At 46.3% G+C, this 21,692-nt stretch overlaps 1 protein-coding gene across 1 annotated transcript; it reads left to right on the forward strand.

Annotated features, from left to right (window-relative positions):
- The first annotated feature begins 13,945 nt into the window (after window positions 1-13,945).
- Window positions 13,946-20,132, forward strand: IL36B (interleukin 36 beta). Its single transcript, XM_024558457.4, has 5 exons — window positions 13,946-14,021; window positions 14,842-14,929; window positions 15,953-16,060; window positions 18,694-18,833; window positions 19,575-20,132. The coding sequence occupies exons 2-5, from the start codon at window positions 14,914-14,916 to the stop codon at window positions 19,794-19,796; spliced, it is 486 nt and encodes a 161-aa protein (XP_024414225.1). The 5' UTR covers window positions 13,946-14,021; window positions 14,842-14,913; the 3' UTR covers window positions 19,797-20,132.
- Window positions 20,133-21,692: the final 1,560 nt, after the last annotated feature.

The following is a 21,692-nucleotide window of genomic DNA, read 5'->3' on the forward strand; positions in this document are numbered from 1 at the left end:
ACTCAGACTCACTCACTATGAGCTCCAGCACTGGGGTGACAACTTGAAGGGCACCAGTGAGTGGTATACAGGGAGAGACTGAAGTGTCTGGCATCAGGGCAAGCAGAGGCCATTGTTTCTTTTTGAGCCCTCCCCCCACAGAGCTGGTAGGCTGTTGCCATATCTGAGACTCCATCAACCTGGCTAACACTGTGTGACCCACCATGGAGATCAACAGAGGCTCTGCCCCACCCAACTTATGGGTCCACCCAAGCTGCTTTTCCATAAGAATGGCTGGTCTTGGCTCCTAAATCCTATCAAACAAGCAACAGCTGGCTTCAGTGAGCTCTAGCAGCAGCCAGATTAGAGGCACAGCTTGGCTTCACCCAGGAATCTCCAAGCCCAGCACCAGTAGCAGCCATCTCAGATTGCTTTACAGCTCAGGCAGGGTTCTCCCAGCAAAACACAGATGGGGGCTGAGCTTGATCTGCACCACCTGGGAAACCCCAGGGCCAACACAACCAACGGACAGCTGCAGACCACATCAGAGTACCACCAGCCTGCCCCTGCACAGCTGATCCTCCACGGAGGGCAGAGGTTGGTGGTCAGTCATCACAACTAGTCCTTGCAGCTGACTGGCCAGGGTGTATCCCTCCCATTGATCTTCCAACAGAAACCAAAGCTCAACTACAAGAGGAGGAGATACTCAGCCCACATGAAGGATTCACATTGAGTACCCAGCTTGGGTGATAGGGGATGCTGTGCCATTGAACCCTACAGGACACCTACTATATTCACATTACCAAGACGCAGAGTCAAAGCAGCTCTACCAAATAAATAGAAGCAAACACAGGGAGGCTACCAAAATGAGGAGACATAGAAACATGGCCCAAATGAAAGAACAGATCAAAATTCCAGAAAAAGAGCTAAACAAAATGGAGATAAGCAATCCATGAGATGCAGAGTTCAAAACACTGGTTATGAGGATGCTCAAGGAACTTAGTGAGGACCTCAACAGCATAAAAAAGATCCAGTCAGAAACAAAGTGCACACTAATTGAAATAAAGAATAATTTCCAGGGAAACAACAGTAGAGTGGATGAAGCCGAGAATCAGATCAATGACTGGGAACATCAGGAAGCAAAAAAACAACCATGCAGAACAACAAGAAAAAAGAATTTAAAAAAATGAGGACAGTATAAACAGCCTCTGGGACAACTTTAAGAGATCCAACATTTGCCTCATAGGGGTGCCAGAAGGAGAAGAGAGTTAGAAATTGTATATCTGTCTGAAAAAAATAGTGAAAGAAAACTTCCCTAATTTGGTGAAGTAAATAGACATGCAAGTCCAAGAAGTGCAGAGAATCCCAATTACGATGGATGCAAAGAGGCCCACTTCAAGACAAATCATTATTAAAAGGCCAAAATTAAAGATAAAGAGAGACTCTTAAAAGCAAGATAAAAGATTTTAGTTACCTGAAGTTTGCCAGATGGGAGAGGGAGGGGGAGAATAGGTGAAGAGGATTAAGAAGTACAAATAGGTAGTTACAGAATAGCCATGGGGATGTAAAGTATAGTGTAAGAAATGGAGTAGCCAAAGAACTTATGGGCATGACCCATGGACTTGAACAGTGGTGGGGGAATTGTTTGAGGGAGTAGGTCGTACTGGGTGGAAGGGGAGAAGGGGGAAAATCAGGACAACTGTAATAGTATAATCAATAAAATATAATTAAAAATATATCGCCCCACTCTCACCTGGCCTGCAAAGTTTCTGCAGACAAATCCACTGATGTTTTTATGAGGGGTGCCTTGTATGTGAGGAATTTCTCTCTTCATTTTTAAAATTTTCTATTTGTCTTTGATTTTAGACAGTTTTATTTTAATGTGTCCTGGAAAAGATAATTTGGGCTTGAAATTTCAGGCACCTGTGAACTTCATGAACTGGGATGTCCAACTCTCTCTTCAGGTTTGGGCAGTTCTCAGCCATTATATTTAATAATAAGCTTTCTGCTCCTTTCTCCCTCTCTTGAAATTCTAGGACTTCGATAATGCATAGGCTGTCTCTTAACTGAATTTCATAACTCACATAGGCTTTCATCACTCTTTTTCATTCTTTTTTTGTTCTTCTGACTGAATAATTTCAAATGACCTGTCTTCTAGTCCATTAAGTTTTTCTTCAGTTTAATTCAGTCTGCTATTGAAGTTCTCTATTCAGTTCTTCAGTTTATTCATTGCATTCTTCAACTGAAGGACTTCTGTTGGTTTTGTCTTAATGGTTTCTATTTCTTTGTTCATGTATTGCTTTCCTAATTTTGTTTATTTGTCTGTAAATTTCTTTAAGAGAACTATTCTGAATTCTTGTTCAGGCCATTCATTGATCTTCATTTTTTTAGGGCCATTTATTGTAGTTTTTATTCATTTCCCTTGGTGGTTTTAGGTTTTCTTGATTATTCATGATCCTTGTGTCCTTCAGTGGTATCTGTACTTTTGAGGAAGCAGGCACCTCTTTCAGTCTTAAGACTGGCTCCAGCAGAAAAAGCCCTTGACCAGTCAGCCCATACAGATATTATAGGAGGGCTGACTGGTGGGCTTGCTGCTAGAGTCCTTGGAGGGGCAGATATGGTCCTTGGGTCAGCAGGTAGGCAGGTGTGACTCTTGGGTCCACAGGGGCTGGCTGGTGCCCGAGTTCATTTGGGCCGGCCTGGTGCCTGAGTCTGTAGTGGTAGGCCTGGATCCTAGGTCCGCAGGTATCAATCACATGTTGAGGACCACTGGGGTGAGACTGGCATCTGGGTCCACAAAGACTGGCTTTGTCCTGGGTCAGTCTGGGAGCCTGGATTTGTGGGAGTTGGCCTGGAGTCTGGGGCCATGAGGGTCACAGGGGAACAGCCTGAAGGTTGGGTCCATGAAGGCTGGCCTAAGGGTTGGTGTTGTGGGGGTTGACCTAGAGCCATGGCAGTTTGGGAGCTTACATCTGCGGCAGCCTGCCTGGAGCCTGAGACCATTGGGGCTGTCCTAGGGCTAGGGCAGGCCATGAGCCTGGGTCTGTGGGAGCCAGTTTAGAGCTTAAATCTATGTAGGCCTGGCACTAGAGTAGCCTGGGAGCCTGGGTCCATGAGAATCTGTTGGAGGCCTGGGGCCCCAGGAGTCAGCCTGGCACTGGGGAGAGCTGGGAGCCTGGATTTGCAGGAACCTGGGGCAATGAAAGCTGGCTAGGTGCTGGGGTGGGCTGAGAGCCTGGGGTCATAGGGGCCAGCCTGGGGCTGGTGCAGGCTTGGGGCTGGGGTCTGTGTTGAAATTGGATGCTAACATTACCCTTTTTTCCCCACAGAGAGGATGTCTTCTTCTAAACTGGGCTGCCCTGGCTTGGGGAAGGAAGAAAGGAGTTTTGTGAAACTGTCTTTTCTAACTTCTTCAATGCATTTTTCTTATTCTGCAATCCACCCAGGTGCTGTAATGTCTCACCTAGAATCCTTGGCTCTTGTGAAGATATTTTAATATGTTCATACTTGTTCCAATTAATATTTCTGGGAGGAAACAAGTCCTAGAAATTCCTATACCTCCATCCTGCTGATATCTCTTTCTAATTCTCTCTTCTGCTGTGAGCTCTCTGATGCCAAATGCAAATTATTGGATATTTTATTTTACTTATTATTGTATTACATAGTTCTAGAGGTACTATTTGACTTTTTCAAATATGTCACTTTTTATAGTTTGTTATTCTAAAGGGTATTTTGTATTTGTCATTTATTTTTTAAACATGATTAAGATAGTTGTTTTAAGCTCTGTGTATAATCATTGCAGAATCTGAAACCTGTGTATGTTTCTGCTCTCTTGCTTTGTTTGCTTGTTTTGCTCTTTTTGGTCTTGTTCTTATGATCTTATTTATTTGTATGCCTAGTAATCTCCAACTATTGTGGCTTGTTGTCTTTGTAAAATTGTTTGAGTGGCTGTGCCCTCCTCTAGAGAGGTTTTCTCTCTCTTTTGATAGAAAATGTTTGGCTTACATTAAACCAAATACATTTGGAGAATTCCTGGCTAAGTCAAACTGTAATTATTCAAAGCAAAATTCCTTATGAGGCTTTGTGATGGCCCCAGCCTTCCAGGACTGAGTGCTTTTCTTGACACCTTTCCCTCTTCCCCTTTGTTCAGTGCCAAGACAGCCCACTTTGTGGGTCCCAGAGATTGGAGAAAAGTGGGGATCAGTCTAGATCTGGTTCACTTGTGCCCTCCCCACCCCTGGACAGAGTTCTTTCTTTTTCTGCTGGTGTGACTGGAATACTGGCACGGCATATGCTATATCATCACAGAACATATATTGGTTTTAATGTTTCTGGGAGGGCTCCGCCCACAGAGCCTCCCTGTCCTCCACCCCTGCCCCCATGGATGAGAATAAGCCTACCAAGACGTGATCTGCTTGGGGAGGAAAGGTGGTTGATCTCTCAAAGGAGAAGGGCCAGGAGCCTGTTCCTCAATGGGCTTTTATTGGGTTTAATTTGCATAGGAATGAATACAGGGTGTGTATGTAAAGCTCATCAATCATTGTCAGGCAGTAATGATCAAACAATAGATAACATTCAAAGAACTATGAGGGCTTATTCTGAGTCAGGGTCAGATAGCTAAATGGCCATAAAACTTTGGGGAACAAACTCATTTCATACTTGAACCATTATCATTTAAATTGAGGGCATTAGGAAAGTAGATTTCACAGGATTTTATGCATTCTTCCTTAGGCCTGATTGCCCCAGGGAATACACCCTTTCCAGCACAGGGCCGCACCCACCTCCAGCATTGTTTCAGGCTTAAGTCAGTCAGGGGAAGTAAGGCAGCCAAGAGATTAGGAGACTTCTTACAGACAGAATGAGGACTTAGGGCATGTCAAAGCCGAGGGGTGAGGGTCCATCACCTCCTTTTTCTATAGTCCCCTAAGTCCTTCCCTGAGGGCCTGAGTGACTGTGCCTGTCTTAGGTCGTCCCTCCTTTGAGGAATCTTACCTGTCATTGGCTAATGGGTCATACACTGGGGGCCAGGCAGGGTGAAGTAAAGGGGGCAGAGGCAGCATCCCTGCCAGGGAGATAAGCTTTGTCTGTTTAGTGGCTTAGGGTCCCAAGGTCTTTTTACTCAGCCTTAGCCATGGGGGATTACAACTTCTGAAACCAGGCAGGGTGGTTCCCAACAAATGTTCCTCTATTTCAGCCCCTGATTCTGTCATCCTGGGGTGGGGCCTGAAATTCTGCATTTCTGACAAGCTGCCAGATGATGCTAATGCTGCTGGTCCATGGACAACACTTTGAATATCAAGGATGTTCACAATGAGGACAATTCCACCTAATAATTGGCCACTACGTGAGCACTAGCTAAATTGAATGGTGAAAATTATGCTACAGGAGTAGGGAAAAATTTGTAGTGTCGAGGTGACCATATTAGACCTTAACCTGAGTAAAAGAATAGATGTGAATGGGCTAAAGCAGTGATTTTTCAATCTTTTTCATCTCAGGGCACATGCAAACTAATTACTAAAATTCCCCCGCACATCAAAAATATATTAATTTTTTTCTGATCTGACAAAGCATAGGTATAATTTGGTTCATTCACACCAGATGGCTATCATCTGTTTTTTTAATTTGACAACCTAAGGGAAAAGAGTTCAGTGCCCCAGACTAAATAGTCAGTATTGTACATTTTAAAATTGTTGCAGCGCACTGGTTGAAAATCGCTGGACTAAGGAATGAAATCCCGAGGCAGATCTAGTTTTGGCTCCCTAAAGAAAGAGAGGAGACTTCATCTATAGACTGTATCCCTATGGAGTCTTTTTCTTGCAGACAGATATTTCTTCATCATATTTGACACAATGTCCCTTTTCAGAAGACTCTATCCCTTAATGATAAAGGATGTCACCTTCATACTAGGGAGAGATAAGTACTGGCTGTGGGCTACTTGGTATCACCCTCATCACCTCCACCCAACTCCATCACTCTGGACTAAGTGCCCCGGCCACACAGAGGTCTGTGTGTTTATAGGATGGAATGGGGAATCTGAAAGATCCCATGCATGGTTGTGCGTGAGTTTACATTAACACCAATGTGTCCTGGATGTGTGCTTCTTTTTACCCTATGGCAGGGCATCAAGCCCCTCCCCTCAAGATATCCAAGTGGGCCCAGACCTGTAGAGGGAGCACAGGGGTGATGTCTTGGGCTCTGGACTTCCTTCTCAGAACGTGGAAGCCAGCTCATGCTAGGACAGCTGGGGCAGCTCCTCTTCATTCTGAGCCCTAGTTTTGACTCAGGGACACCTGCTACACCTTTTCTTGTGGGTGCTTTATAATTTTACACTCCTGTGGGGCCACCCACGACAGGAATGTAGCGGCCATTTATATTCCACTGTGCAGCAAGAATGCTGGGGAGGTCATAGGTGTGAATGCGAGCGTGTCTTTATGTGTCCAGGTAGGCTGATGAAGAGCACAAAGGTGAAGACTAGGGTAATCTACTGGTGGTCATGGCAAAAAGGCTGGTAGAGGCAGTGAGGGGCCTGGTGACAGATGCAGGGGCTTCACTAGACCTGCTGCTCCAGGAAGCTGTCATGTTAGGGGACTCTTTACCCCCGACCCAGGGTTCCCAGGAGTCATCTTAGCATTTAGGAAATAATCCCAAGAAAGCCAATAAAGCAAATTCTAGTGAGCTGGTCCAGACTGGGGATAGCTGGGTCTGGGAGCCCTCTGGGAACCCCTAGCATGGTCCCTCTACAGGAGGGGGAATCTGGGACATTCACCCACCCGTCCTTTCTCTGCTTGTTCAACAAGCCCTAGAGGTGTGAAGCTGAGAGTTGCTGGGCGCTGCCACTGGGCAGTGAATGCAGGTGGGCTGAGGGCGTGGGGTGGAGTACTACCAGCACTGCCTCAGCTTCCTGAGTGGAAGACCTAGTGCCTGCCTGCTAGCACAGAGCACTGGAGCATCTGCGAGCCAGGCTCCCTTCACTGCTAATCCTGAGTAGTGACCTAGGGTCCATGTGGGGCAGGGTGCCATGTGTTGGCCTGGCGCACCTCAGGTGCCCCTGAGTGGAGAAGCAGCTTATGCACTGCCTCTGAGAGGCTGGAGGACTGAACCCTGGGGCATTTTTCCTGCTGTGAGATTGGCCGAGAACATGCTGACTCTGGACAAGGAGTGGCAGAAGCTACCCAGGTCTCAGGAGGCCCATCCCTCCCTCAGTGTACCTTGCACCTACTGAGGGCTCCTACTCTTAGGGACAACATTATCGTGTGTCATTTGCAGCATCAGAATCCAGTCATCAGCCCTGGGGCAGTCCCATAATGTCTCTTTCCTCAAGCTCAATGCTGATGACTAATTTCCTGGTTTTCCTCTTAAAGGCTTAGCGGTCTCAGTTTCAGTTTGCACAGACAAGTCACAAGCATGCTGCAGCTGACATTTCCTCACTGCAGAGCCTCACTGAAGCCTCTGGCACCAGGAACCAGAGAACACCCAGCAAGTCGAGCAGTCCCGCCCCCACGAGGAAGAACCTCCTTCCTTCCTCATGTGTGTAAAACATAGTTCTTCATAACAAACATTTTAATAACTGCAAGCCTTCATTATTAAAAAAATAAGTTATAGGAAGATCACAAACCAGGCGTCTGAGAGTTAAAGGAAATCTCGTGCCCTTCAGCCAGCAAGCACAGGTAGTCACTTGATTCGATGACAGGGTGTGAAACAGTGGTTCTTAACCGGGGGCAATTCTGCCCACTGGGAATTTATCAGTGTCTGGAGATATTTATATAAAACAGGAAAACATATTCCTCACCCGAGGATATGTCCTTATTGATTTTAGAGAGAGACAGGAAGCGGGAAGGGAGAAAGAGAAAGAGAAACATTGATGTGAGAGAAAAACATTGGTTGCCTCCGGTACACACCCTGACTGGGGATCGAACCCAAAACCCAGGTATGTGCCCTGACCGGGAATCAAACCTACAACATTTTGGTGCATGGGATGGCTCTCTAACCAAGTGAGCCACCCAGCCAGGGCTAATTTTTAATTCCACAGTATGAAAGAGAGGTCTCCAGGGCTGCTCTAATGTATGGGGAAGCCTACCTTGGACAGGAACTATCAGTGTGTGAAGAATGTGGAATAATTTAGGCAGTGATATTTCTCCTTGAGGTCTCCTTCTTGTCCTTCAGGACACAACATACAGACTTGCACCACCAAACCAGGCCCATGCAGTCCCTTCTCCTGAACTCTGCTGGTTCATCCGCCATCTGCTCCGAAGGAGACTGTCCCCTCATTATTACCCAAGAACTGGGGAAAGCCTACACCACCAATTTTGGATTTACTTTATAGTCATCCCTCTGTATCTATGGGTTTCACATCTGCAAATTCAACCAACTGTGAGTTGAAAATGTTTTTTTAAAAATCCCACGAAGTTCCAAAACTGAAGCTTGAAGTTGCTGCGTGCCGAGCACTGTACGGAATCCATGAGAATGAGGCGATGTGCAGGCACACCCTGCTGTCGTCGCCTCTGTGCAATTGTAGGTTACGTGCAACTTTGTATTCACTCCGTTTTGTATAATGGACTTGAGCATCTGTGGCTTTTGATATCTGTGGGGGAGGGGGTGTCCTAAAGCAAGTCCCCCACGGATAACGCGGGACAGCTGCACTAGCCTAAGATCAGTGTGGAGTTGGAGGTTGTGCCCCAGGCAACCTCATGCTTTGATTTCCTCCATTCTTGCTCTGAAAGTGCTTCTGAGATGAACCTTGTAATAGTGACCCATTCAGCAAGGAGGCAGAGTTGCCACAATTATGTCTAATTTTCAGAAGTAGACACCAGGTGAAATGGGGAGTGAGCATTCAAACCTCAGCCTGGAATAGGAGGGCAGAATCTGGTTGGACTTCCCATCCCCGGGTACCTCGCTGCCCCCCAGTGTATCCACGCAGTGACCATGCATGTTGGGCCAGGGCGTGTGCCCTCTCCCAGGGGCCACATGGCTAAAACATGCCGCCTGTACAAAAATAATAAAGAAACGCTACTTCACATAGTTGTTAAAATTGCCTCATATAAGAAATGAGGATGGTGATTCTTTCATGTGACATCCAGGTCGCTGAATTTGCAGTCACGTTTGCTCTGTGGTGTTGCATCAGGGCCCAGGAGGGGTCTTGTGCTTACGTCTCAGTGAAGCTACAGATTCTGCTGGTTTGGATGAAGAACTGGTGCTGTTTAGGAAACTTTCACCTGCAGCATTCTCACTGGATCCCATGAAGAGTTAAATCTGTGAAACAGACGTTTTGCCATCTCAGTCACCCTGCAATGAATGGAATGGAGTGACTTGAATGGAATAGCGTGGATAAAACTGATTCTTTGCATTTAAAAGGAATTTCATCGTTTGTAAAGCAGGTTCTAAGAGAGTCTCTCATTTCTAGGAAGAACCCAGTAGGATTGTTAGGAAGGTGGTAGCTTCCTAAACTCAGGTTTCTCCAGGCCTCACTCCTGGGTGGAGTGATACAAATTGGACCTTGTGACTAGAATTCACACTCCGTACTTCCGTGCATGGTGCTGGTACACAGCTCACTGAAGTTATCGTCCCGTCCTGCTGTGGGGCTCTGAGCTTCTCCCCTGGGTTTTCCATGAACTCACAGCCATGGTCAGATATGTCTCCCAGCCTTTGAGAGCGTGTTTATATTGAAGACTTAACCTCTTCTACCTTTTTATGAAACACGGTCTCCTCCCAATATCAGTGAACTTCTGCAATGTGGTTCCTCAGACATGTAACTCATGTAGCCTTTCCATCACATTTTTACTTGTCCCCAAGATGTGAAGAAAGATGTTGGATACTACTTTCCCAAACACAATGATGACTTCCAGGGCGCCACGGGCATTGTCCCAATCTTCACCTCCCCTCCTGAGATCTGCCTTCAGCATCTGAGTGACCATGTTGGTGTCAGAGATTGCATTTCTTTCTGGTGACAGCATGGCGCCCCCTGAGCTTTTCATTTCTCACAGTTCCTGCAGAAACATAGAACTGCGTCTCTTCAGTCTTTCCATCGTTGCTAATTTCCCTAGAGTTGTGGACACATAGGAGAGGGGAAGTGGCTCTATTAATAAGTACACTGCGGTGATGGGCATAGATTTGGGTGCTCTTGGTCCAAATGGGGTATAGGTCCTCCTGGGTACAAGGCTAGAACCCACATCAGGTTCTCCCCAGGACCCCCTCCCCACACCTGGCCTTGGCTGAGGAGCTAAGGCCAGCCCAGGGGTCTCTCCAGTTGGAAACAAAGCTCCTAGCCTCCCTGACTTGTTTGAGAGGTTCTCTCGAGACACGTCAGTCCTGCTATGGGAAGGGAGCTTACCTTTGGTCCCTTACCACAAATCATGTCTCTCCTACAGATAACACACTGCCCTTTCCTCCTCCCAGTCTTCCTTTTCTTCACAAGAACACTTCTTTTGTTCATTCCTTTGTGTATTCAGCTAATACTGATGAATTCCGCTGGTGGACCACACACTGTTCCTGACACTAAGGACATAGTTAACAAGACAGATAAGTGCCCTGGCCTGATGGAGCTGGCACATAGGTGATAAGAACATACATGAACTTTAATTTGCATCTCTCTGATGATTAGTGATGTGAGCATCTTTTCATATGTCTATTGGCCATCTGTATGTCCTCTTTAGAGAAGTGTCTATTGATATCTTTTGCCTATTTTTAAAAATAATTATTTGTCTTCTTGGTGTTGAGTTGTACAAGTTCTTTATATATTTGGGAAATTAATCCCTTATCAGATGTATCATTAATGAATATGTTCCCTCATGAAGTAGGTTGCCTTTTGATTTTGTTGGTCTCTTTTGCTGTGCAAAAGCTTACATCACCTCTTGCCTGTCAGAATGGCTGTCATCAGTAAATCAACAAACAAGTGCTGGTGAGGCCATGGAGAGAAGGGAATCCTCGTGCACTGTTGGTGGGAATGCAGTCTAGGGCAGACACTGTGAAAAACAGTATGGAGTTTCCTCAAAAAATTGAAAATGGAACTACCTTTTGACCCAGCGATTCTACTCCTGGGAATATATCTGAAGAAATCCAAAACATTAATTTGAAAGAATATATACACTCTTATGTTCATAGCAGCATTATTTACAATAGCCAAGATCTGGAAACAGCCAAGTGCCCATCAGTAGATGAGTGCACAAAAAACCTGTGGTACATTTACACAATGGAATACTACACAGCCATAAAAAGAAAAATCTTACCTTTGGCAACAGCATGGGTAGACCTGGAGATTATTTTGCTAAGTGAAATAAACCAGTCAGAGAAAGATAAATGGCATATGATTTCACTCATATGTGAAATCTAATCAACAAAATAATTTAACAAAGAAACAGATGAATAGAATAGATAGAAACAGAATCTGTTTTCTATGAATAGAAACAGATTCATAGATACTCAGAATAGATTGACAGTTGTCAGAGGGGAGGGAGGTTGGGGGGCTGGGTGAGAAAAAGTGAAGGGATTAAACAACCACAACATATGTGTATACACACATGTGTATGTGTATACATGGGGGGGCACGCACACAGGTGCGTATACACGTCCACATGTATATACATCCGCGAACACACATGTATACACACATATGTATGCTCACATGTGTATATACATACATGTGTGTGTGTGGTCTGTCCAGGAAAAGTCCAGCCATTGTTAATATGATGAGAACAGTTTGAGTGACATCGATGTAACCTGGCAGCCAAGGAGAGTGGACTGGAATGTGCATGCGTGAACAATGATGACTTCACTGTACTAGTCAGTGGGAGCAGTAGACACCACTGAGTGAGCATGTGTACTGTGTAGCTGTCACATTCAAATTGACTGAGTAAGTAGAGCAACGAATCTGCATCAAATTTTGTGTTAAGCTTAAACATTCCTCCATGAAAAACATTCAGATGATTTGGAAGGCCATGGCTTTGGGCAACTGGTGATTGGGAGCTTCATCATGACAATATGCCCGCTCATGCATCACATCTCATGAAGAGTTTTTTGGCAAAACATCAAATCACCCAGGTGACTCAGCCCCCCTACTACCCAGATTTGGAGCCCTGTGACTTCTGACTTTTCCCCAAACTGAAATCACCTTTGAAAGGGAAGACATTTCAGACTGTCAATGAGATTTATATGACAGGGCAGCTGATGGAGACTGGGAGAACTGTGTGAGGTCCCAAGGTGCCTACTTTGAAGGGACTGAGGCATCATTGTCCTGTGTACAGTATTTCTTGTGTCTTCTTCAATAATTTTTCTATTTTTCATATTGCATGGCTGCATACCTTCTGGACAGATTATATATGTGTGTGTACATACACATATATGTGTGTGTATATATACACATATACATATATGACACATAGACACAGATAGCAGTATGGTGATAGCTGGAGGGAAAGGGAGGTGTGGTGAGGTGGAAGTGGGCAAAGGGGGGATAAGTGGGGGCAAAAAGAGACTTGACTTTGGTTGGTAAATGTACAATGCAGTATGCAGATGATGTTTTATTGGGTCTTACACTTGAAACCTGTGTGGTTCTATTAACCAATGTCATCCCAATAAATTCAATTCTAAAAAAAGGTTGATTGCAAAAAAACCCCATCATATATGCATATGTGCATACATACACATCCACTGCTATGGAGACATACATTTTATGAAGAAAATAATAGAGGAGAATTAAGGATTAGAGCATGAGTAAGGGGCTCTTGTAGCGAGGGTGGTCAGGGGAGATCTCGTTTAGAGGGTGGCTTTCTGCAAATGCGTGGCAGTGAATTGAACCTCGTGATGGTCTGGGGAAGCCTTTCCTGCAGAGAAACAGGAAGCTGAGTCTCTGGGTGAGAGAATCAGTTGGAGCTAGTACAGCTAGAGCAGGGGATTGAGAGGGCAAGGACAGAGGTGTGTGGGAAAACAAGCAGGGACCCAACCATGTGGGCTCGTGTAAGCTCAGGTGGGCTGTGATGAGATGTGAAGCCATTAGAGAGTTCTGATAGGAGCCTGGTATGACACAGTGCGTCTTTGACCCCTGCTCCTGGCCAGGTGGACATTTCACTGTAGAGGGTGAGAACAGGGGCAAGGTGACCAGTTACGGGTTATTGCAGTGCTCTAGGGGAGAGAGCTTACAGTCGATTTCAGAGAACAGAACCAAAGCCAGTAGTTATGAGTTTACTCGGAGGCAGATTTTGGCATAGAAAAAGATGTTTTAACTTTCAGGGCTGACTGACAATATTGGGCTTCAAGGGTAATGATTCCCTTCCATGCAGTTGCTGAGGCTGAGTGTGATCCCCAGTTCAGAGTGAGGAAGCCACAGGCCCCCCAGGTCCCTCCTATCCCACGAGTCCCGCTGTTCGGCACTGTACAGCTTTCAGAACCCATCGCAGGACACAGGCCTGTGTCTCAGCTGCTGGAAACACACTTCACAGTGGTTAAGAGAGGAGATATCTGGCTTCTAACATGGCTAAATTTCTTAGTAGCTATGTGATTTTAGGTAAGCTTTGTCATTTCTCAGGTTTTTTGCATGAGAAATAAAAATTAATGGCCCCTAAAGGGTTGTTGTGAGGATCAAAAGATTAATAAGATCCATCTCTGACAACTTTAACAGACATAGAACAAGCTTTCAATATTGCTTATGTAAAACTCCTGACAGGAGATGATGGGTTGTTCCCAATGAGACGTGAACGAGGTGTGGTTCATGTAGTTTGTGAATCGAGACAGTCACACCTCTGTCCCCAAGGCAGTCTGGAAGAAATTTCTCCTCTAACAATGCATCTGGCCTTGGCTGTATTTCATCAAGGTTGTTTCTTGGCACATGAACTGCTTTGGTTTGTCCAGGACCCCAGAATGGCCGCACCTGTGTTGCCACACAGTCACTCCTTGACACCTCATGGGATCTCTATGCCAGACCAGCTTTCTTGACAAAGTGGGCACACCCAGAACCAGGAAATGACCCTCTGCGCATTAAAAGGCCCTGGAGCCCTAGACAGCCGGTGTAGTCTGACGTTGGCACGGGGACAAGAGCGTCTCTTGGAATGAAGGTAACTTTTGCTGCTCAGAAGCCATGTATTGGGTGGCTTCTTTCCGTGCTCTGTGTCTTGTCCTGAGGAACCTCTGGGGCTGAGGGGCCTGGGGTCTAAGGCACAGGGCACCCGAGGAGCTGGGGCTGCTTCCACAAGCATAGCTGGCTGCATATTCCCTCCTCGGGATAATGGTAGAATCGGACACGGAGGGCCCTGAGGCAGGGAGAGTGCTGAACAACTGGTTCTCACTGTTGGGAGTCTGTGGTCTTCTGGGGGAACTGTCTTGGTTCCCCAACTCAAAGCCCAGAGAGATGCCATCTGACAGTGAAACATCTAATGGAGCCAGTGGATGTCCATGGATCCTTACAGATGCCTGTTTGGATGGGGAGTGGGGGGAGATGGGGGTCAGAGAGACAGGCTTGCTGCCAGTTGTTTTGAATGTTAAGCTTGAAGTCAGGGTAATTGGTGACTTACCAGCCATGGAGGCCTAAATAGAGATGAATACACACTCTCCCTTCCTCCTCTAAACCCAGAAACTCGTTGTCCTAGAAGGTGCCCAGGGGTGCTCTGGGATCCCTTAGCAATCCCAGATGTGGTGGGCAGAGGACACCACAAGGCCACCACAGCCTGGAGAGCCAGGACCATCCAGTCACGACAGAGAAGGGAGCTTCCACCTGGGGTTCTCTGGCCTTGGAGTATGTATCCTCTTCCCATCCTTAGTCTCAAATGTGTACCAAGGACAGGATCTCAGGGCGTCTCCACCCAAATAATTTTTACATAAATTTCCAGGTGGATGGGAGAGCAGTGAATAACATGCTTTTCTTCTTTCCTTCACAAGACCAGCTGCTGACAACCTCCTGGCGACCACCTCTTCCACCTTGTCCTCTTTATAGAAAGCCCTGAAGCCAACATGCTGACCCCACAACGTAAGTGGCAAATTACAAACCATATTGGCAGTCTCTGTCCAGCCTCCCCAAGGACAATAGGGCCCAAGGGCCCCTTTCATTTGCTCAGTTACAGTTGTATTTGCTAAAATGTTCATATCACGAAACCTGCACTTTCATTCTTGTCTTATTGTATATATTTAGAGTTTACTTATTACATAAAGAGGGCAAAGGAAAAACAAACTGCATACTGATGACCCACTGAAATATTTTTGGTTTTTTTTTAGTACCCAGAGACTATTACTCAGAAAAGGACAAATCACTGACACCCCTAGAAAATCCCTGGGGGTCATGCACGCACGCACGTACGTCCTTTCAGACACTTTGATGCACAAACCAGCCCCTGCCTTGGTTCCCCTCCCTTCCTCCTCAGAGCCGTGTTCTCAGAACAGTGAGCCTACCCTAGACATTCAAAAGCCAGCGCAGTTGCCTTTTGAGGGAGGTACGTTTCAAGATCCCCAACAAATGCCTGAGACCGCGGATAGTGGTGAACCCTGTACACACCATGTTTTCTCTCATGTGTGCACACCTTTGCACACAGGAAACACTTTACAGCTGCTCTTTGGCGTATCCAAATGGCCAGCATCACTGCTCTTGTGTCCTGGGGCGACAATTTTAAGTAAAATAAGGGTGACTGGAACACAAACAGTGCAATACCACAACAGCAGATCTGATAACCCAGAGGGCTATCGAGTGACGCATGGGTGGGGGATGTACATGGCGTGGACATGCTGGACAAAGGGACGATTCCCGTCACAGGTGGGATGGAGAGGATGGTGCAAGATTTCATCACACTACTCAGAATGGTACCCAATTTACAACTATGAATTGTTTATTTCTGCAATTTCCATTTAATATTTTGAACCACAGTTGACTGTGGGTAAGTGGAAACCACAGGGAATGAGAGGGGGTAAAGGGGTACTGCTGTATTAGAGGGTACAGTTGAGCTCCTGAAGTTTACAATAACTTTGTGTGTGTTTTGTGCTTTTTGCTGTCATCCGGCAGGTCAGGGCACTCCAGGATTCCATAGTATTCGTGATTCTCACCAGATGGTGTGGGTCCTGAAGGGAAACTCCTTAATTGCAGTTCCTTCTAGCAGCAATGTCAAACCTGGTGAGTGACAATGAAGCCACTGTTACCTTTTTTAAAAAATCCTCATTCAAGGATGTGTTTTATTGATTTGAGAGAGAGAGAGAGAGAATCAATGGGGTATCGAACTCACAAACTTTAGGTGCAGGGGATGACGCTCCAACAGGCTGGGTGACACAGCCAGGGCCACTGTTGCCTCTTAAAAGGACACCAGCTCCAGTGGGGATGAGGCTGAGCTTATATGAGCCTGGTTGTGGCCTCTCCTACTTTTGGGTACCAGCTTAGTGCCCACAGGAAGGGCAAGAAAGGGCAAGGTGGTTCCCACCCACAAAGGAAACCCTGTACCTAGAAACAGGCGTGAGAGGTGGGCAGCTCTCCCTACCCAAAGAAAATGTCTTCTGATAAGAGGGGATGGTCCATTCAGCCAGCAACTGACCTTCTCCTCGAAGCTTCTCCTTTAAATTTCCACCATTGCTACCATGTCCTCAGATTGAACTCCTTCACATTCCACCACCAAACCTGCGCATTTTCCTAGCTTGGTGTCCTCTCCTCTAGGAAAACAGAGAATATTTCTTTCTCCCATCAAAAGTCAATCCATCTCATGTAAATTATGCCTCAGTAAAGCTGGGGGAAAAGTCCAACTCAGCTCTTCCCCTTTCCCTAGGACTTCAGTGTTCGACCCCACCTTCCTCTCCCTGTTGGGTCCTTCTGACACTGGGAAACATGCTCTGATATGGTATTTCCCTGCTTAATACTCAATAGCTTCTCCAGATGACTGCATTTCTTCCTCTGTCATTCTGTCTTCCTATATACAACGTGCCACTCCACATACCAGCCGTAGCCAGATCCCATGGGAGCGCTGACTACATGACCAGTCTCCAGGTCACCTCCGGCTCACGCGTACCTCAAACACTTTCACTTCTAAACTGATCTTTGACCTCTCCCCTGGAGCTCCTCTTTCCAAGGTCATCCAATATGTTTCTCTGCGCTCACACTTGGTTCTTCAGCCACAGCCGGCACAATTGCTAGCTCCTCCTTTCTTGAGCACTCACCATCTTCTCATTCCGTGAGAGCGTTCTCTGGTGGTCCACACCCTCCCTTCTGAGTCCACTTTCTCTGTAAGACATCCCCATGCTGGGAGCCCTCAGAGTGCAGTATGCTGCCACTCTGTCACAGGTGAAGTGGCTGCAAGCCGGGCTCTTGGGTTGATACGTCACCTCTATCACTCTGGCATTTATGCGTTTGACCCAGATGAACCTTTCATGCCTTTTCATTGTCCTTTCAGACACCTCTAACTGTGTCTATCCCAAGTAAAACGATGACTCTGACTTCTTAGAACTGCCGAAAACTCACTCTTCCCTATCTCCCTCACCACCCTGATCCTATTTGCTTGAGCCAGGAGCAGGGGAGTCCTTGACTCCTCCATTTCTTGGGTCTCTAGCCAGTCATCAGCAAAGAGGGATGAGTCTACATGCACAACAGGCCTTATTTCTATGATCATCATCTCTCACCTGGACTCCGGCCACTGTTTCCTCATCGCCCTCCCTCCCACCTCATTTGTGCAGACTCTCACTCATCCTCCACCAAGTATCTATCATGAGTGACCCTCTCCTTATGTTGAAGAGTATCGTTCCCATGTGTTTGTGATTTTGGGGTGGGAGGTGGGAGATGGGGGTACATAGGAGGTGGGGGGATCTCAGCCTCACCAATCTTCTTTGAAGCCTTTAACTTAAAAAGTTATTTTCCACCTGTGGCCTTGATCATTCCTTTCCCTGTAACACTATCCCTCCCAAGACCCTCCCCCACCCTCTATTCCATGTCCTCATTTACTAGCTTCCTCTTAGCTTTAAGGTCCCAGATTGACTTCACCTCTGAAGAAAGGTCTTTATTGATTTTTCCCTCTAAAGTTGGTCTCTCTCCTACTGTCCCAGGCTTTGGTCACTTCCCCTAGAGCAGGCATTACCATTTATTGTGGTTCTGGCCATTTCTCACTTGCAGTTTTCATCTCATTTTCCATGGGGTCCATGACAAAGTCTGCATTGTCCTGAGTGGACATTCGAGACAGTGTTAAGTGAGTAAATTCCCTGCTCCCTGCCAAAAAGGAGCCTCCTGCCCAGGCTCCTGGGCTCAATTAGCCAGGAGTAAATTCAGCTGATAGTGACATAAATTCAGATGATTCATCCATGTGACTGCAACTTACATAAGATAAAGCTGCTGAGGCCAGTGTGGTGAGCCCATGATGCCTTATCAATCTCAAGGCCACCTCAACCCTCACCTAATTGTAGGAAGAAGACACAGGGTATAAAGAAGGAGCTCCTCCCAGCCAAGGTGGCTCCCCTTGAAGAACATTCTGGAAATCCCACAGAATACTTCCACTTATAGTTCATGGGCTACAACTTAAGCACATGGTCAAAGTTAGCTGCAAGTGTGGTAGAGAATTTTATTTTTATTTTTGGGAAGCCATGTGCCCTGGTGACAGCTGCGTTCTGATAGTAAGGAAGAAAAAGGGAAATGAGTTTCTAATTATGATGGAGGGTTTCTACCACATGGCTAATTGGAGGAACCTTCCAGGGTAGACCTGGCCAAAGGAGTAACCCAGTGTTAGGCAGGCCTGGACTTTCTGCTGCCTGGGGCCTGACATCTGTTTCCATTTCCAGCTGTTATTTGCTCACTACCATGCAAAGACACAAATGTCCATGTTGAAGGAAAAGGCAGCCTGATATACCTGGGAATCATGGGTGCAGATCTCTGTTTGTTCTGTGCAGAAATTGAGGGCCAGCCTACTTTGCAGCTCAAGGTGAGTGGTTGTGCAGCTAATGAAACAGAGTACTATCCAATGAGTACTGTGAGACAGACTTTTTATTTCATTTACTGCGTTGCTGAATAAAAATAACATTGTTTCAATCCTGGATTATTCAGTGTAAGGAAGCCTGACTTGGCTGATCCGCAAATCAATACATGCTACCTCTGGGATGGTTGTAACACTTACTCTACTCTCAGAGTACCCTGTGAACACCAGAGAGGACTCCCACCAGATGGGTGCTTCAGAAAGCCGGGGACTGGCAGCTTCTCTACTCCCTACCCTCTTCATCTGCCTCCCAGTAATCCTCTGAGACGTTGGGGTGCTCCCACGTAAGCAAAGGCCACTGCACGCAGAGGAGACAGGGGAGATTGAAATCCAGTGTGGATTTCATGCCTGTGGTCCCTGCACTGAATGCAGCATTAGGGGTCGTGACAGATGCTGCAATGTGCAAACCCCCTGGAGACGGGGAATCTTGTGAACCTGGCCCAAACCCACAGATGGGTGCCTATCAGGAGCACGTATGAGACAATTAACCCCGCTCTGTTCTCGGGGAAGATGGTGTCATCTTGAAGAATCAGAAGCGCCTGGTGTTGGGAACCAGAGTGTTGCCTATCCTGACACCTGGCATCCTCCTCTTCTCCCTCCCTTTGGGGAAAGCAGTCACTCCCAAGGCTGAGTTAGTTTAGCTCCCTCCTCCCAGTAATCCTGTCTAATAGGCCTCTTTCCTGCTCCTAGGAGAAAAAGATAATGGACCTGTACAGGGAGAATGAAGCGCAGGTGCCCTTTCTCTTTCTGCGCAGCATAGAGGTCTCCACCTCCACCTTCCAGTCGGTCGCCTACCCCAACTGGTTCATAGCCACTTCCTCTGAGGCGGGACAGCCTGTCATTCTCACCAAGGAGAGGGGCAAAACTTACAACACCAACTTCTTTTTCAGTGCTGAGACGGGATTTCAGTAAATCCCGCCTGGGTTCGGGGTGGCCAAGTCCAGGACAGAGGATCAAGCAGTCAGAGAACTTTCTAGGTCATCGTGAGAGACCACCGAGCACTGATGCCCACCTCATGCTCAGCACCCAAAACCACCTGCTCTAGACATGCATGGGCACATGCCCGACACCTGAGTGCCATCCCAGTATGGAACCTGAGAGTCACTTTTCATTCTTTCCTGATCTTGTCCCACTGTCCACTTAGTGGCCAAGTCCAGTTAGGTCAACATCTCAAATGCTCCTCCTGACAACCCATGGTCCAGAGATGAGGTTTCATGTAACTCCTTCATTAAAAATGTTTTTTATTAATTGTATGCCTGTTCATTATAAATATTATAATAAGTACTCCCAATGATAAATCTGAAGGATACATGTGAAATATAATTTTACATGTCGATAATCATGATGAATTTTTGGTATCGTTAGTTAATAATTTGACACGTAATACACATTTTAGTTAAGATTAATTGTTTAACAATATGAATGCAGATCAATCCATGTTTCAAAGAATCACTTATATCAGTTTGAATTTTTTTTCAGGCAACTTCTTGGAACTCACTGTATTGTCCTTGTTTTTACTTTCTAAAGTGGCTGAAAGGAGGAGGGCCCCTATGAAATTTTCTTGTTATTATTCATATTTTTTTGAATTTTAGTAGAACCTTCAATCTTTATCAGGATGCTTTTAAGTCCACTTTGTGAGGGTTACTTCAGTTGAAGCCTGTAATGGAATCTACAGATGCAGTTCACCAATGACACATGAACCTGAATGTGAGCACCTTGGGCTCTTCCCTCAGGAGACCTTGCCCTTATTTGCGCGTGACAAGCAGGATTATCGGGTTTTGCAATGGGTTCCTATTGCTAACTAAGTTCAATTTCTCAGTCAGGCACAATCTGTTCCGAGACCTATCCTTCTGGCATTACCGCCTGCTGCTTCACTGCCCGTGACTCTTTGGGAGTCACCCCGACACCTTGAACCTCACCTTACACCCTGTTAGCCTGCCTTTTTCTCCGTCATTGCTGTGCTTTGAGAACTTGTAACCTGACAGCATGTCATCTCGGCTGCACCAGCCATCTCTCTCTCTCTCTGCTCTGGGGCACCTAGGACACCTGGAGAAGGATACCAGCAGGGACCTGCTTGGCACTCATGCACGCACAAACCTGGAAGTAAGAGAGCTGCTCCAGAGGAAACCCTCACCAATGGGGGATGGGAGGGGGTGGGGAAATTCTACCTCTTCCATCACTCAGGTGGATAATTCTTAGATGCATTCTCTCTACATGATCCTCAGAGAGTCCTGGCATAGTCTCCCATGGCAGTCTAAGCCCAAGAACACATCCTTGCATTGGCTTCCCTGCTTCAATTCCCCCAGCTCCCACTTCTGTTCCCTTGGGTCACTTCTCATCGTCCTGCAGGCAAACCCTTTTCTCAGGCTCTGCTTTCTGGTGTAAATCTAGGCTGAGACAGATTCAATCAACGTGACTTCTTTTCTCTTCTAGCTACTTGAAGCACATTGGCTTTCTTCCCTCCACACCTTCACTCATGCAAACATCTCAAACACTTTCATCCCTGTGTATCTCACCTGCTCATGTCTCTCACATCCTACATCAGTCTGAAGTGTTTAGAGGCCTCTCCTTATCTCCCCAACCACATGCAACATCTTATTTTCTTTGAAGTCCATAGCATTTTGCCTTAACATGCAACACTTCTTCAGCTAGACTTGGTGTTAGAGTTTTTCCCTCTTGTCTTGGCCCCCTTGCTGTCTTCCCCTCAACCAAACTCTAGGTACATAGAGAACAGAGATTGTATCTTTTAAGTCTATTTACTCCCTTAGTTGCCAACTATTATCTCTTATGTAACAGTTTCTCAAAATA

Source organism: Desmodus rotundus, chromosome 5 (genome assembly GCF_022682495.2).
Source record: "Desmodus rotundus isolate HL8 chromosome 5, HLdesRot8A.1, whole genome shotgun sequence".
NCBI classification, from domain to species: domain Eukaryota; kingdom Metazoa; phylum Chordata; class Mammalia; order Chiroptera; family Phyllostomidae; genus Desmodus; species Desmodus rotundus.

What these genes read in the sequence shown, in the direction of transcription:
- IL36B (XM_024558457.4), top strand. An exon ending in TAGCAGCAATGTCAAACCTG is followed by an intron (nt 16,061 to 18,693) that starts GTGAGTGACAAT and finishes TTCCATTTCCAG; the next exon opens with CTGTTATTTGCTCACTACCA. An exon ending in AGCCTACTTTGCAGCTCAAG is followed by an intron (nt 18,834 to 19,574) that starts GTGAGTGGTTGT and finishes TCCTGCTCCTAG; the next exon opens with GAGAAAAAGATAATGGACCT.